The sequence below is a fragment of the Etheostoma spectabile genome, chromosome 21 (genome assembly GCF_008692095.1).
Source record: "Etheostoma spectabile isolate EspeVRDwgs_2016 chromosome 21, UIUC_Espe_1.0, whole genome shotgun sequence".
Classification (NCBI taxonomy): Eukaryota; Metazoa; Chordata; class Actinopteri; order Perciformes; family Percidae; genus Etheostoma; species Etheostoma spectabile.
Genome location: NC_045753.1, coordinates 22,529,070 through 22,540,002, shown reverse-complemented (window position 1 = coordinate 22,540,002; position 10,933 = coordinate 22,529,070). Strand labels below are relative to the sequence as shown.

At 41.6% G+C, this 10,933-nt stretch overlaps 1 protein-coding gene and 1 long non-coding RNA gene across 4 annotated transcripts in view; one reads left to right on the top strand and one right to left on the bottom strand.

The window, feature by feature from the left end:
- The window catches only part of LOC116671150 (myoferlin), a 31,343-nt gene extending 21,186 nt beyond the window's left edge, over positions 1 to 10,157 (top strand). For 2 of the 3 annotated variants that reach the window (XM_032502144.1, XM_032502143.1), the window contains 25 exons: positions 613 to 700; positions 779 to 856; positions 950 to 1,131; positions 1,542 to 1,700; positions 1,855 to 1,956; positions 2,045 to 2,206; positions 3,008 to 3,173; positions 3,272 to 3,345; positions 3,477 to 3,536; positions 4,886 to 4,897; positions 4,990 to 5,088; positions 5,197 to 5,325; positions 5,461 to 5,616; positions 5,719 to 5,810; positions 5,900 to 6,070; positions 6,180 to 6,328; positions 7,335 to 7,474; positions 7,571 to 7,659; positions 7,739 to 7,834; positions 7,944 to 8,085; positions 8,194 to 8,293; positions 8,394 to 8,587; positions 8,911 to 9,020; positions 9,184 to 9,331; positions 9,552 to 10,157. In XM_032502144.1, the coding sequence (XP_032358035.1) occupies positions 613 to 700; positions 779 to 856; positions 950 to 1,131; positions 1,542 to 1,700; positions 1,855 to 1,956; positions 2,045 to 2,206; positions 3,008 to 3,173; positions 3,272 to 3,345; positions 3,477 to 3,536; positions 4,886 to 4,897; positions 4,990 to 5,088; positions 5,197 to 5,325; positions 5,461 to 5,616; positions 5,719 to 5,810; positions 5,900 to 6,070; positions 6,180 to 6,328; positions 7,335 to 7,474; positions 7,571 to 7,659; positions 7,739 to 7,834; positions 7,944 to 8,085; positions 8,194 to 8,293; positions 8,394 to 8,587; positions 8,911 to 9,020; positions 9,184 to 9,331; positions 9,552 to 9,590 (2,937 nt within the window). In that variant the 3' untranslated portion in view covers positions 9,591 to 10,157. The remainder of the gene's footprint in view (positions 1 to 612; positions 701 to 778; positions 857 to 949; positions 1,132 to 1,541; positions 1,701 to 1,854; positions 1,957 to 2,044; positions 2,207 to 3,007; positions 3,174 to 3,271; positions 3,346 to 3,476; positions 3,537 to 4,885; positions 4,898 to 4,989; positions 5,089 to 5,196; positions 5,326 to 5,460; positions 5,617 to 5,718; positions 5,811 to 5,899; positions 6,071 to 6,179; positions 6,329 to 7,334; positions 7,475 to 7,570; positions 7,660 to 7,738; positions 7,835 to 7,943; positions 8,086 to 8,193; positions 8,294 to 8,393; positions 8,588 to 8,910; positions 9,021 to 9,183; positions 9,332 to 9,551) is intronic. The other variant, XM_032502145.1, reaches the window with a different exon arrangement.
- Positions 9,666 to 10,927, bottom strand: LOC116671168 (uncharacterized). Its single transcript, XR_004327213.1, has 2 exons — positions 10,333 to 10,927; positions 9,666 to 9,769 (listed from the first exon to the last, which is right to left on the bottom strand). It is a non-coding gene; the product is annotated as an uncharacterized LOC116671168 (long non-coding RNA).
- Positions 10,928 to 10,933: the final 6 nt, after the last annotated feature.

The window sequence follows — 10,933 nt, the reverse complement described above, 5'->3', positions numbered from 1 at the left end:
AACAAGAGTCTGCAGAAACTACAGTATTTTCAGAATAGTGTTGGAAGAATCCTGATGAGAGTGCGAAAGTACGACCACATCACACCCATTCTTCACTCGCTTCCCGTTTCTGCTAGGATTGAAAACAAGGTCTCAATTCTCACCCACCAGTGCATCTATGGAAATGCCCCCCCACCTGAAAGATCTACTCACCCCTCTCACTACAACACAATCCCTACGCTCAAAAAACTCCAACCACCTCTTACAATCCAGAACTAAGCTTAGTACCATGGGTAATTGAGCCTTCTGCTCTGCCGCTCCTCGGACTTGGAATGCCCTCCCTGACCATCTGACGGCACCACAAACTATTGAGACCTTTAAAAAAAGACTAAAAACATTTATTTTTAGCAGAACCTATGAGTTTTAACCTTGCACAATAATGTTGTTGCACTATTTATATGTATTTTAAACTGATGTTTTTATCTTGTTTTTATGATCTTACCTGTAGCACTTTGAGGTTTGTCTTAAATGTAAAGTGCATTACAAATAAAATGTATTATTATTATTATTTGGCAGTGTGTGATGCATGATCAGGGAACACCTCTGAGTTGTGTGCTTTTTTTTACGCTGCAGGGTGTTGATACTGAGGAAAAAGACTCAAAGGCCGACGCCACCAAGCTGTTTGGTGCCAACACGCCCACTGTGTCCTGCTCCTTTGACAGTGGGTGATGCATATAGTGACTACACAATTAATGATCATGCTCAAATATATGCTGCTGAATGTTTTCCTTCTTCACAGGGTCACATATGTATCATCTTCGTGTCTACGTCTATCAGGCACAGAACTTGGCATCTATGGACAAAGATAGTTTTTCTGGTAAGATTCTACTCTGTCTTAATAATGCAAAATTAGCTGTTCATGATGTATGTGAAAAGATGACCATTTAACGTTTGTTTTTTCCCCTTGCAGATCCCTATGCACACGTCTCCTTCCTGCATCTTAGTAAGACAACAGAAAGCATGCAGGCAACACTGAACCCCACCTGGGACCAAACTCTGATCTTCAGTAATGTGGAGATTTATGGAGACCCCCAGAACGTTGCTCAGCGCCCCCCTGATGTTGTTCTGGAGTTCTACGACAAAGACCAAGTGGTAGGTGGTAGCAGATATACATAGATAAAGCTATTGTTTGACTAAATATGTGTGATTTTTATTACTTAATTATGTACCCTAAATTACATCTAACTGTGGATTATTGCAGATAATTCCTATTGGGAAAAAATAATATTTTCACTTAGAAGTTTAATAATTAATTAATAATAATAAATTAATAATTATTTGAGTAATTATCTCTCAAGCAGAAGCTTTTACTGGTTTTGACATTTAAGTTGGACTTTTATAGAATTCAATTAAAAAAAACTTGTCTTGTCTTTTGTTGTTGTTCTTCTTCTTCCTTTATAGTAATGTCCACCTTTCTTCTACACTGGAACTGTAATTCCTGTTTAGAGAGCTATCAGCTAAAGGCGTGAAAATATAACCGTGTCATGTTATCTTCTGCCCAGGGGAAGGATGAGCTGCTGGGCCGCAGTGTTTTCGCACCACTGGTAAAGTTGAATCCAGGCACGGATCAGACACCCAAACTGCTGTGGCAGCCCATCATCCATAAAGGACAAAAGGCGGGGGAGGCACTGGTGTCTGCAGAACTCATTCTCAAAGATGAGGTTTGTCCTAAAAGTATTGGAGAAATGGCTTTATAGTAATTAAAACACAGCTACTGTATGTTCACTAGGCCTGTAGTTGTTTGACATTTTATAGTGTGTAAGCTACTGGGAAAAGGTCAGCATTATCCATACTCTCCTGTCTCTGTATTCGTAGTCGGGCGAGTCAAATCTTCCCCTGGTTCCCCCAAAGAGAGCAGAGAACCTCTACATGGTTCCTCAGGGAATCCGGCCTGTGGTGCAGCTCACTGCTGTGGAGGTAACACACAACCTTTCGACACCCTCCCTCTGAACTGATTTACATAATGTATCGAACATCACGTGTTTGTGTGTCTCTGTATGTTCAGATTCTCGCATGGGGCCTGAGGAACATGAAGCCGTACCAGCTGGCTTCAGTGTCTTCCCCTAGCCTGGTGGTGGAGTGTGGGGGGCAGAGGGTGGAGTCAGCCATTATCAAGAACATGAAGAAGAGTCCCAACTTCCCCAGCTCTGTTCTCTTCATTAAAGTGGTAATAGCAGGGTTACACACGCTGGTGTGTGTGTGTGTGTGTGTGTGTGTGTGTGTGTGTGTGTGTGTGTGTGTGTGTGTGTGTGTGTGTGTGTGTGTGTGTGTGTGTGTGTGTGTGTGTGTGTGTGTGTGTGTGTGTGTGTGTGTGTGTGTGTGTGTGTGTGTGTGTGTGTGCGTGCGTGCGTGCGTGCGTGCGCGCGCGCGTGCAACTAAAAGCCTCTGGGAGACAAAAACTTTAAAGCTATTGAGGAAAGAAAATATTTGCCAAAATCAATAGAAATATTATTACAAACTTCTGCACTAGAATTCTACAAAAACAACCTCAACATGAAATACCTTTAAAGTCTTAGAGCTTTTAAACAAAACTGTACATTCATAATACCAGTTTTCCCTATGTTTGTAGAAGACTTAGTATTTGTATTTGGAGGGAGATTTAAGGCTCTGCCCTCAAGGAAATGCAATTCCACATCATATTAGACCATTGTTATTACCATATCTGTGTCTAAAACGTTGGAAAGCTAGAGTATATAATATTAAATAAATAAAAACACTCAAAACGTTTATAGACTGTTGCCCATTGGCTGAAATAGTGTTTTGGGGCTCGTGCATTCCTTTCTGTTTGTTTTACATTTGACACCGTATTTCTTTTCAGCCCACACAGAAAATAAAGAGCTAGGTGACCATGATGAGATATTCGCTGAATTTGACAAAAAGTGTATTTGATTAACTTCCCTTAAAATACCTTTAAGCCTTATAATGGTTTTACTATTTTTTCTATACCTTCTGTACACCCTCCATCCAGCTCCTTCCAAAGGAGGAGATGTACACACCTCCCATTGTGCTGAAGGTGATTGACCACCGTCCGTTTGGCAGGAAGCCCGTGGTGGGTCAGTGCACCATCACTTCTCTGGAGCAGTTCAGATGTGACCCTTACATCATCACCGCAGAAGGATCCATGTCTTCCAAAAGTAAGGAGGCATACAAAAAATAATACAAAATGACTCAGAACATTCTGATGCAGTGATGGAAAGACACAAAGCCTTGGCCTAATGTTGTCCTCCCGCAGTGGCTCTGATGGCTTCTCCTTCCAAACATCTCTCTATTAACATGGAGGAGAACAGACCACTCTTAGAAACTCAGGTAAACACTAACGTATTCCTCATGTTGTTTCTAACTAGTTACTGTTTATTCTTCTTTCCTCTTGTCACTAAGAAGTGCAGAATTTGACTTCCCTAGTCAAATTTGACAAACTTGATTGCTCTGGCTTACAGTTCATGTACAGCATATCAGCTGCTGTCAACAAAATGGCTTCCCCCACTACCTCCTACTTTGTATGTATGATTACTTATTATAGCTTTCTAATTCACAAGGCTGTGCACCAATGACACTGGAAGTCTGAGATCACCTAATCCACAGCGCTAGGGCAAGCTCGACAAAGGCCTCATAATAATGCCATTAATGAACCTTTTCACAGCAGGCATTTGGACTTGTCATAGTAGGAAGAGGACAGCTGAAATTGAAAACCTTAATGATGGCTCAATTCCTTCAAGTGCCCCGGTAAACTATTTCAGCGAGTCAGCATGCACTACACCAGGGCCTCTCCTAAGTGGAATCCAGCCACCATTAATGGTTTTGAATACACCTGTGCTTTTCCTACTATGACATGTCAACATGCCTGCCGTGAAAAAAAAGGTCTATCTACGTGGGAATCGTCACAATAACTGTGATTGTTCTTAATTTGTCACTAATTTAATGAGCACATTTAATTATTTTCCACAGCAAGGGCGTTAACATGTAAATATTTATTTTTAACTCACATGGAAAACTGATTTTGCTATTGAACTGCCATGACGTGGCTGGAAGTACAGTTTCCAATATTCTACTTAAAGCCAACGTTGGAAATTTTGGACAATGTGCTTATTTCATTCCCAGCCAAGAGTAAAATAGGAAAAGTGATACCACTCATGTGTGCATGCCAAATATAAAGCTACAGTCAGCAGATTAATTCCAGTTTAGTTTAGGCTGGAATTAATCCATGGAAAAAAAACAGTGTAAAAAAAACATGTCAAGCTCAGTCACTTCCTGAAGTCTCTGTTGGGGAATAGATGAAAAGGCTCCAGGAAGTTACTGCGTTGGGCCAAGAAATGTTCTAGCACGTAACCCCCCTTGACTTGTTGTTTTTACACAAATTAAACACACGAGATGTAACGCGTTAACTAGTGAGCTTCAGAGGTGCGGGTAGGAACATTGTGTTACCTTTGGACAAAGACAAGCTAGCTGTTTCCTCCGGTTTCCAGTCTTTATGCTAAACTAAGCTGACTAGCTGCTGGCAGTGACTTTATAATTAGCATACAGACATGCAAGGGGTATCATTCTTCACATCAAAGTCCTATCAAGAAAGCAAATGAGTTTATAACATTATTCTTATTATATACAGCCCATAACTCAAAGCCAGGTCTTGCACTGCCCTTTGTTAACGCCCTTGTTTTCAGATTTGCTGTCAGTCTTGAAATTGCAAATCTCCATATCAATCTTTCCTTTGCTTTTTCACTTTCTTGACAATATTTGTAGCCTATTGTATGTACTGTTTTTATGGGTTTTTGTAAATTACTGCTGTATGTCTATGTACTTGTGACCTCTGCTCTGTTTTATGTAACATCACATCCTCTTTCTCCAAAAGATTGAAGAGAAGGTGAGAGTAAACAATTGAATATGACTTCAGATTCTTAAACCAAATGCAGAGAACCATATATGAAGATTTACATTGTGCAATTCAATCTTCAGGAAAAGGAGACAGTCGATTGGTGGAGCAAATTCTACGCTTCAACTGGAGACCAGCAAAAATGCGGCCCCTACCTCAAGAAAGGATACGATACCCTCAAAGTAAGTCTGTTTTTATTCTTCCCACAGGACCCACTTTATAGTGTTAATTCACATGTGTTGTATGTCATGGCTGTTGTTAAGGACTTGAATGTGACTGTGTATCCGCAGGTGTTCGACTGTGAACTGGAGGATGTCCCAGAGTTCAAAGGGCTGACTGATTTCTGCAGCACCTTCAAACTGCTGCGGGGCAGGAATGAAAGTGGTGACGATGACCCCTCTGTAGTTGGAGAGTTCAAGGTAGTTTTACAGCTTTCACAACACTAAACACTCGATCAGGATTGAGCAAAAGTGAAGCTGGAGCTGAATCTCCTCAGCTCACGACCAGGCCCAGTAAGTAATATCTGATTTGTGTGCGTGTTCTTGTACCTGCAGGGTTCCTTTAAGGTGTACCCTCTGTCGGACGACCCAGGTGTTGTTCCTCCTCCCCGTCAGTTCAGAGAGCTGCCAGAGAGCGGACCTCAGGAGTGTCTGGTCAGGATTTATGTGGTCCGGGCCATAGACCTGCAGCCCAAAGACAATAATGGCAACGTAAGAATGAATCTGTATTTCCAAGAATAAAAGCAGCATATTTCAACACACGCAGCCCAGTCAGGAATTTCTGCTTGAACTTATACTCCCTCTCCTGCTCAGTGTGATCCATACATAAAGATTTCACTGGGAAGGCACACAGTTGATGACAGAGACCATTACTTACCCAACACCACCAGCCCTCTTTTTGGAAGGTAAATGGACAAATATAAGCAACAGAGAATATAATATGCACCTTGGTGAATCACTGCACCTCCTCCAACACACATTTTGTTTTGTTTAGGATGTTTGAGATGACGTGTTTCCTGCCCCAGGACAAGGACCTGAAAATCTCCGTCTATGACTATGATCTCTTGACCCGCGACGAGAAGGTCGGCGAGACCGTGATTGACCTGGAGAACCGCTTCCTGTCCCGATATAACTCCTATTGTGGCCTGCCACAAACCTACTGCATGTAAGGGAAAAGCCGGACATGGGCAATCTTAGGGGGAATATTTAGGAAATATTCCTGAAAACCTGCAGTCATGAATGATCTTTACTTTCATTTCTGTTTTGTGTCTCAGTTCTGGTATTAACAAATGGCGTGACCAGCTAAAGCCCTCTGAGATCCTGGATAACCTGGCTCGTCTAAAAGGCCTGTCCAAGCCCAGGACAGAAGACAACGGCACATCACTCACCTTCAATGGCAAACAATACACGCTGGCTGACTTTGGTAATGTCAATGGTTTCAAATATGATGATATAAATAAGTGTGAATCAGTTGTGGAAGATGTATTCATGTATTCCTTTACTTAAGTAAAAATACTAATACCCCACTGTAAAACTACTTTGTCACAAGTAAAAGTACTCAAGTACAGTACTTGAGTAAATGTACTTAGTTATATTCCACCACTGGTGTGATTCACCCTACCCTTGGCACAAGATATAGTAGCTTGCAGTTAAGGAGGACTGAGTATTCAAGGCCCTCATATGAGGTAAGCCCACGATGATACTGAAATTAATAGCCGTGGATGCGAGGAAGAGCCCATCAAGAATGCCTATGCACAAGGTTCAAAATTTTGTGCTATGGCCCTGCCCTGGCCGTTATTAATCTACTAAGCCCTCTTACAGGCAACACCATTCTCTAGCCTTGACCTAATGTACCTTTAAGAGGCCTTTTGAATCCTACCCTCACCCAAGTAAAGAGCAGAAATTCTAACCCTAGTCTCGCTGTTCCCTGGCTACTCCACATAGCATTTTGGGATGGGAGAAAAAACAAGCTTTGGTTTAATGGCATTTCTTTAAACCAATCAGAATTGGGTGGCGCTTGTAAAATAGTCATGCTAGAGAAAGCTCTGATTGGACAGATTGTCCAACCATTGGTCCATCTAGTTGTCTCAATTTACCCTGCAGAGATCGGAGGAGCAGTTAACCATATATATATAGACTACTCTAACCCCAACATTGTATATGCTCAGGCTATGCTGTAATGGTTGGACCAACATGGCTGGATAGGCAGCTTTATCTGAAAGCCATGGCCCACTCAGTTGTTCAGCCACCATCACTGTATATTGAGTTCCATAAAAAAAAAGTCCCTGCAAGCTAATATAATATAAGCAAGCAATGACGATGCTAACATGATGCAGTTAGCAGATTTAATGTTTACTGTGTTAACCACCCAGTGTAGCATGTTAGCATCATGTGTAACGTAAGCTTAATGAACTTGTTTCCACATCCAGAGAACAACAAGGAAATTCATGAGCACTTGGGTCCGGCCCTAGAACGCCTCTGCCTGCACGTCCTCAGAAAACAGGGACTTGTCCCCGAACATGTGGAGACCAGGACCCTTTACAGCAGCTTCCAACCCAATATCTCTCAGGTAAGTTGTCACCACTTACCCATATTGTATGATGCCCTGACACAGCTATTTTGTAAACAAACCAAAAAACAACAACGATATATTGTGTTAATTTAGGGAAGGCTACAAATGTGGGTGGATATTTTCCCCAAAAGCATTGGCCTCCCTGGACCTCCCTTTGACATCACACCACGCAAGCCTAAGAAGTAAGTGCTGTTCAGTGTTTCATAACTGGTCACATATCATGCCATTGAGTTGATGCTCACTGTGCTTTTGCATGTTCAGGTATTTCCTGCGCGCTGTCATCTGGAACACCACAGACGTGACTTTAGATGAGACCAGCATCACGGGAGAACGCATGAGTGACGTCTATGTCAAAGGGTTTGGCAGACAAATAAGTCCAATTCACTACAAATTTTGTTTAGTAGGTTACTGTGGAACCTGTTGGGACAGGACAATGAATGCTCACACCTGTTGTTCTCTTTGCCAGCTGGATGCCAGGCATGGAGGAGGACAAGCAGAAGACCGATGTCCATTACAGGTCTCTGGACGGAGATGGCAACTTTAACTGGAGGTTTGTCTTTGGATTTGAGTACCTGCCTGCTGAACAACTCTGCCTCGTGTCCAAGAAGGTGAGGCTTGTCTGAACTTTACTGGCTTGAATTAAAATACGGACCACTATAATATGGTACAGATTGAAAAATAAGGCCATTTGCTAATTGGACATTTTTTTCTAACAGGAGCACTTTTGGAGTCTTGACAAAACAGAGTTTAGGATCCCCCCCAAGCTGATTGTTCAGATATGGGATAATGACAAATTCTCATTGGATGATTACCTCGGTAAGACACTCCCATTTAAAGTTAAACCAAAAGTGTCTGATTTACCCAGAGACCACCATTACCAAACCTGATTGTGAACGTTTGAACTCTCCATCCACAGGCACAGTGGAGCTGGATCTGCGTAACCTGGTTCCTCCTGCCAAGACCCCAGAGAAGTGCACTCTGAAGATGATGGATGATCTGGAAATTGGAGCTCCACACAAGATGGAGCAGGCCAAGTCTCTGTTTGCACAGCAGTCAGTCAGAGGCTGGTGGCCCTGTTCCATTGAGCAGGGTGGAAAGAAGGTCCTGGGCGTAAGTATGAGTAGAAAGTACACCCAGACATACATGGCGTTGAACACTAACAGGGTTGAATGGAAAGAAAGTTGAGCATGAGTTAGTTTGTACTGGACCCTTAGCAGGAATGTAGGTATGACATCAAGGGTATTAGGACCAGATGCTGCATTTCATATTCATTACTGCTTAATAACTAATAAACAGTTTTCAAGTTCCCTTAGAAGCCGGATGAATAGATTCTGCTCCGATTGAATATTCCGAAAGTGTCCCTATTGTTATGTTGTATCTTGCTTATTAGGTCTGCTGGTTTTTGTTTTTGTCTTTTTTTTGTTTGTTTACAGGGCAAAGTGGAGATGACATTGGAGATCGTTGGTGAAGCAGATGCAGATGCGAAACCTGCAGGAAAAGGCAGGGACGACCCCAACATGAACCCACACCTGGACCCTCCCAAGTAATGAGTCAACCTGTCAAACATACCCGAGTTTACATTCCACACATATCTATACATGCATATGCCATTCATTTTTAATTTCCAAACTGCTAATTAGAATATTGAAGTTTAGTGTTGCTGGTAGCACAAACACATTTTTATTTTTATTTTCCATAACCACCAGACGCCCAGACACGTCCTTCTTTTGGTTTACCAACCCATGTAAGACCATGAAGTTCATCGTGTGGAAAAGGTTCAGGTGCCTCTTCATCGGAATCATCATCCTCGTCATAGTGGTGCTCTTCATCGCCATCCTGTTGTACTCTTTACCGGTAAGAACAGACGAGAAAGATCTGAGAGTATTGGTCATATTATATTATGACATAATTTGGTCCAGCTGGTTTAACCTTAAGTCCATGCCGTGTTTCCAAATAGACACAAATGTTTAATGTTATGGGGCAGCTGATGTAAAATTATGAAGCTGTGTGCTTTATGTACTCAGTCCAGAATAGAGAGAAGCAGTGATTTGATTGCGGTCTTTGCCTTTTCCAGAACTACATCTCAATGAAGATAGTGAAACCACTACAATAATCTGACAACGGAGGAGCAGCAGAGCTGGAAAAGACAATTTTCTACAGGATGATCATACTACGGCCAAGCTCAATCTTTATTTTTTTACTGTCTATATACTATTTTATAAAGGTCTAAATGGGTTTAGGGGTGCTTGCACAATTGCACTATGCTATCATATTTTACCATGAACACCTAGCCTGGATTCCAGCCAAACTTAGCCCCGCCCACAACATTTGAGGTTGGGAAGTTCGGTCTGGACCATAGACTGTATATATATATATTATATATATTAACGGCCTATGGTCTGGACTTGATCTGATGTGGAGCAACTATGCTCGACCCAGAGCTGTTCGGATCAGTCAAATTGTCAGGGCGGGCCGGGTGAATGGATGACGGACAGATGATCAACAGTAACGCAATCAAAGAGCACCAAAGAGCGCTTGCTTTGAGTTTGTTTACAACAAAGACGGCTGCCGCGGGAGATTTGAGATGTGTAGATTCCGCCATCGCGTCTGTTATAGAAAATATCGACAGCGCATTCATTTTAAAAGAGGAACAGAGAACCGCGATTAAGGCATTCGTTGATACTGCGCTGCTCTGATTGGTTGTAGGTCTATCCAATTGAGTGCAGAGGCATTTTCTTTCCGGGTTTGGTTAAAAGCTCCCCATAATCACAGCCCAATGGAGCAGTATCAGACTCGTATTCTGACTAGAATCGGAGTATGACGACATCAGACTAATGAACACTTAATGAACACACTGCACCTATAAACTGTGAGCAATACCTTTGTAATTTGTTTCCAAACCACTGCTTTTTTCACACTGCCTGAGGGATGAGAAACTAATACCCTATGTACAGTCCAGTTCAATCCAATATAACTGTCCTGTAATCAACCCTAAATATACATATTATTACTATAAAGTGTCACCAAGGGAGTATTTATTAGGACTGCTGTATTTGATTGCATTACAATGTACAAGTGTTTCTATTTTTGTGGTCACTCAAAGTAATCCTGCCAAACAACTTTACCAACGGTCATGTCCAGTGTGTCTGTCTTTTGTATTTGTATTACATGGTCACAGATCTTTTAAATGAATTAAAAATTAAAACATTATACAACCGGTGTTGGTATCCATTATCAGTGGTTACTGAGGGAAAAAAAAACTTAAATGCAAATCTCATAAAAACAGATGTTTTTAAATGAATGAAAAAATGTACAGCATATGTTGTACAAAAGTTCAAATTATATTCATTTTCACAGAAATGATCAATTTCTTGGTATGTGTACAACTTATGAATAGCAGTAAGGTAAGCTATCCCTATTGGTTTCTAAATGTGCAGTTATTTAAATAAAAAAAAA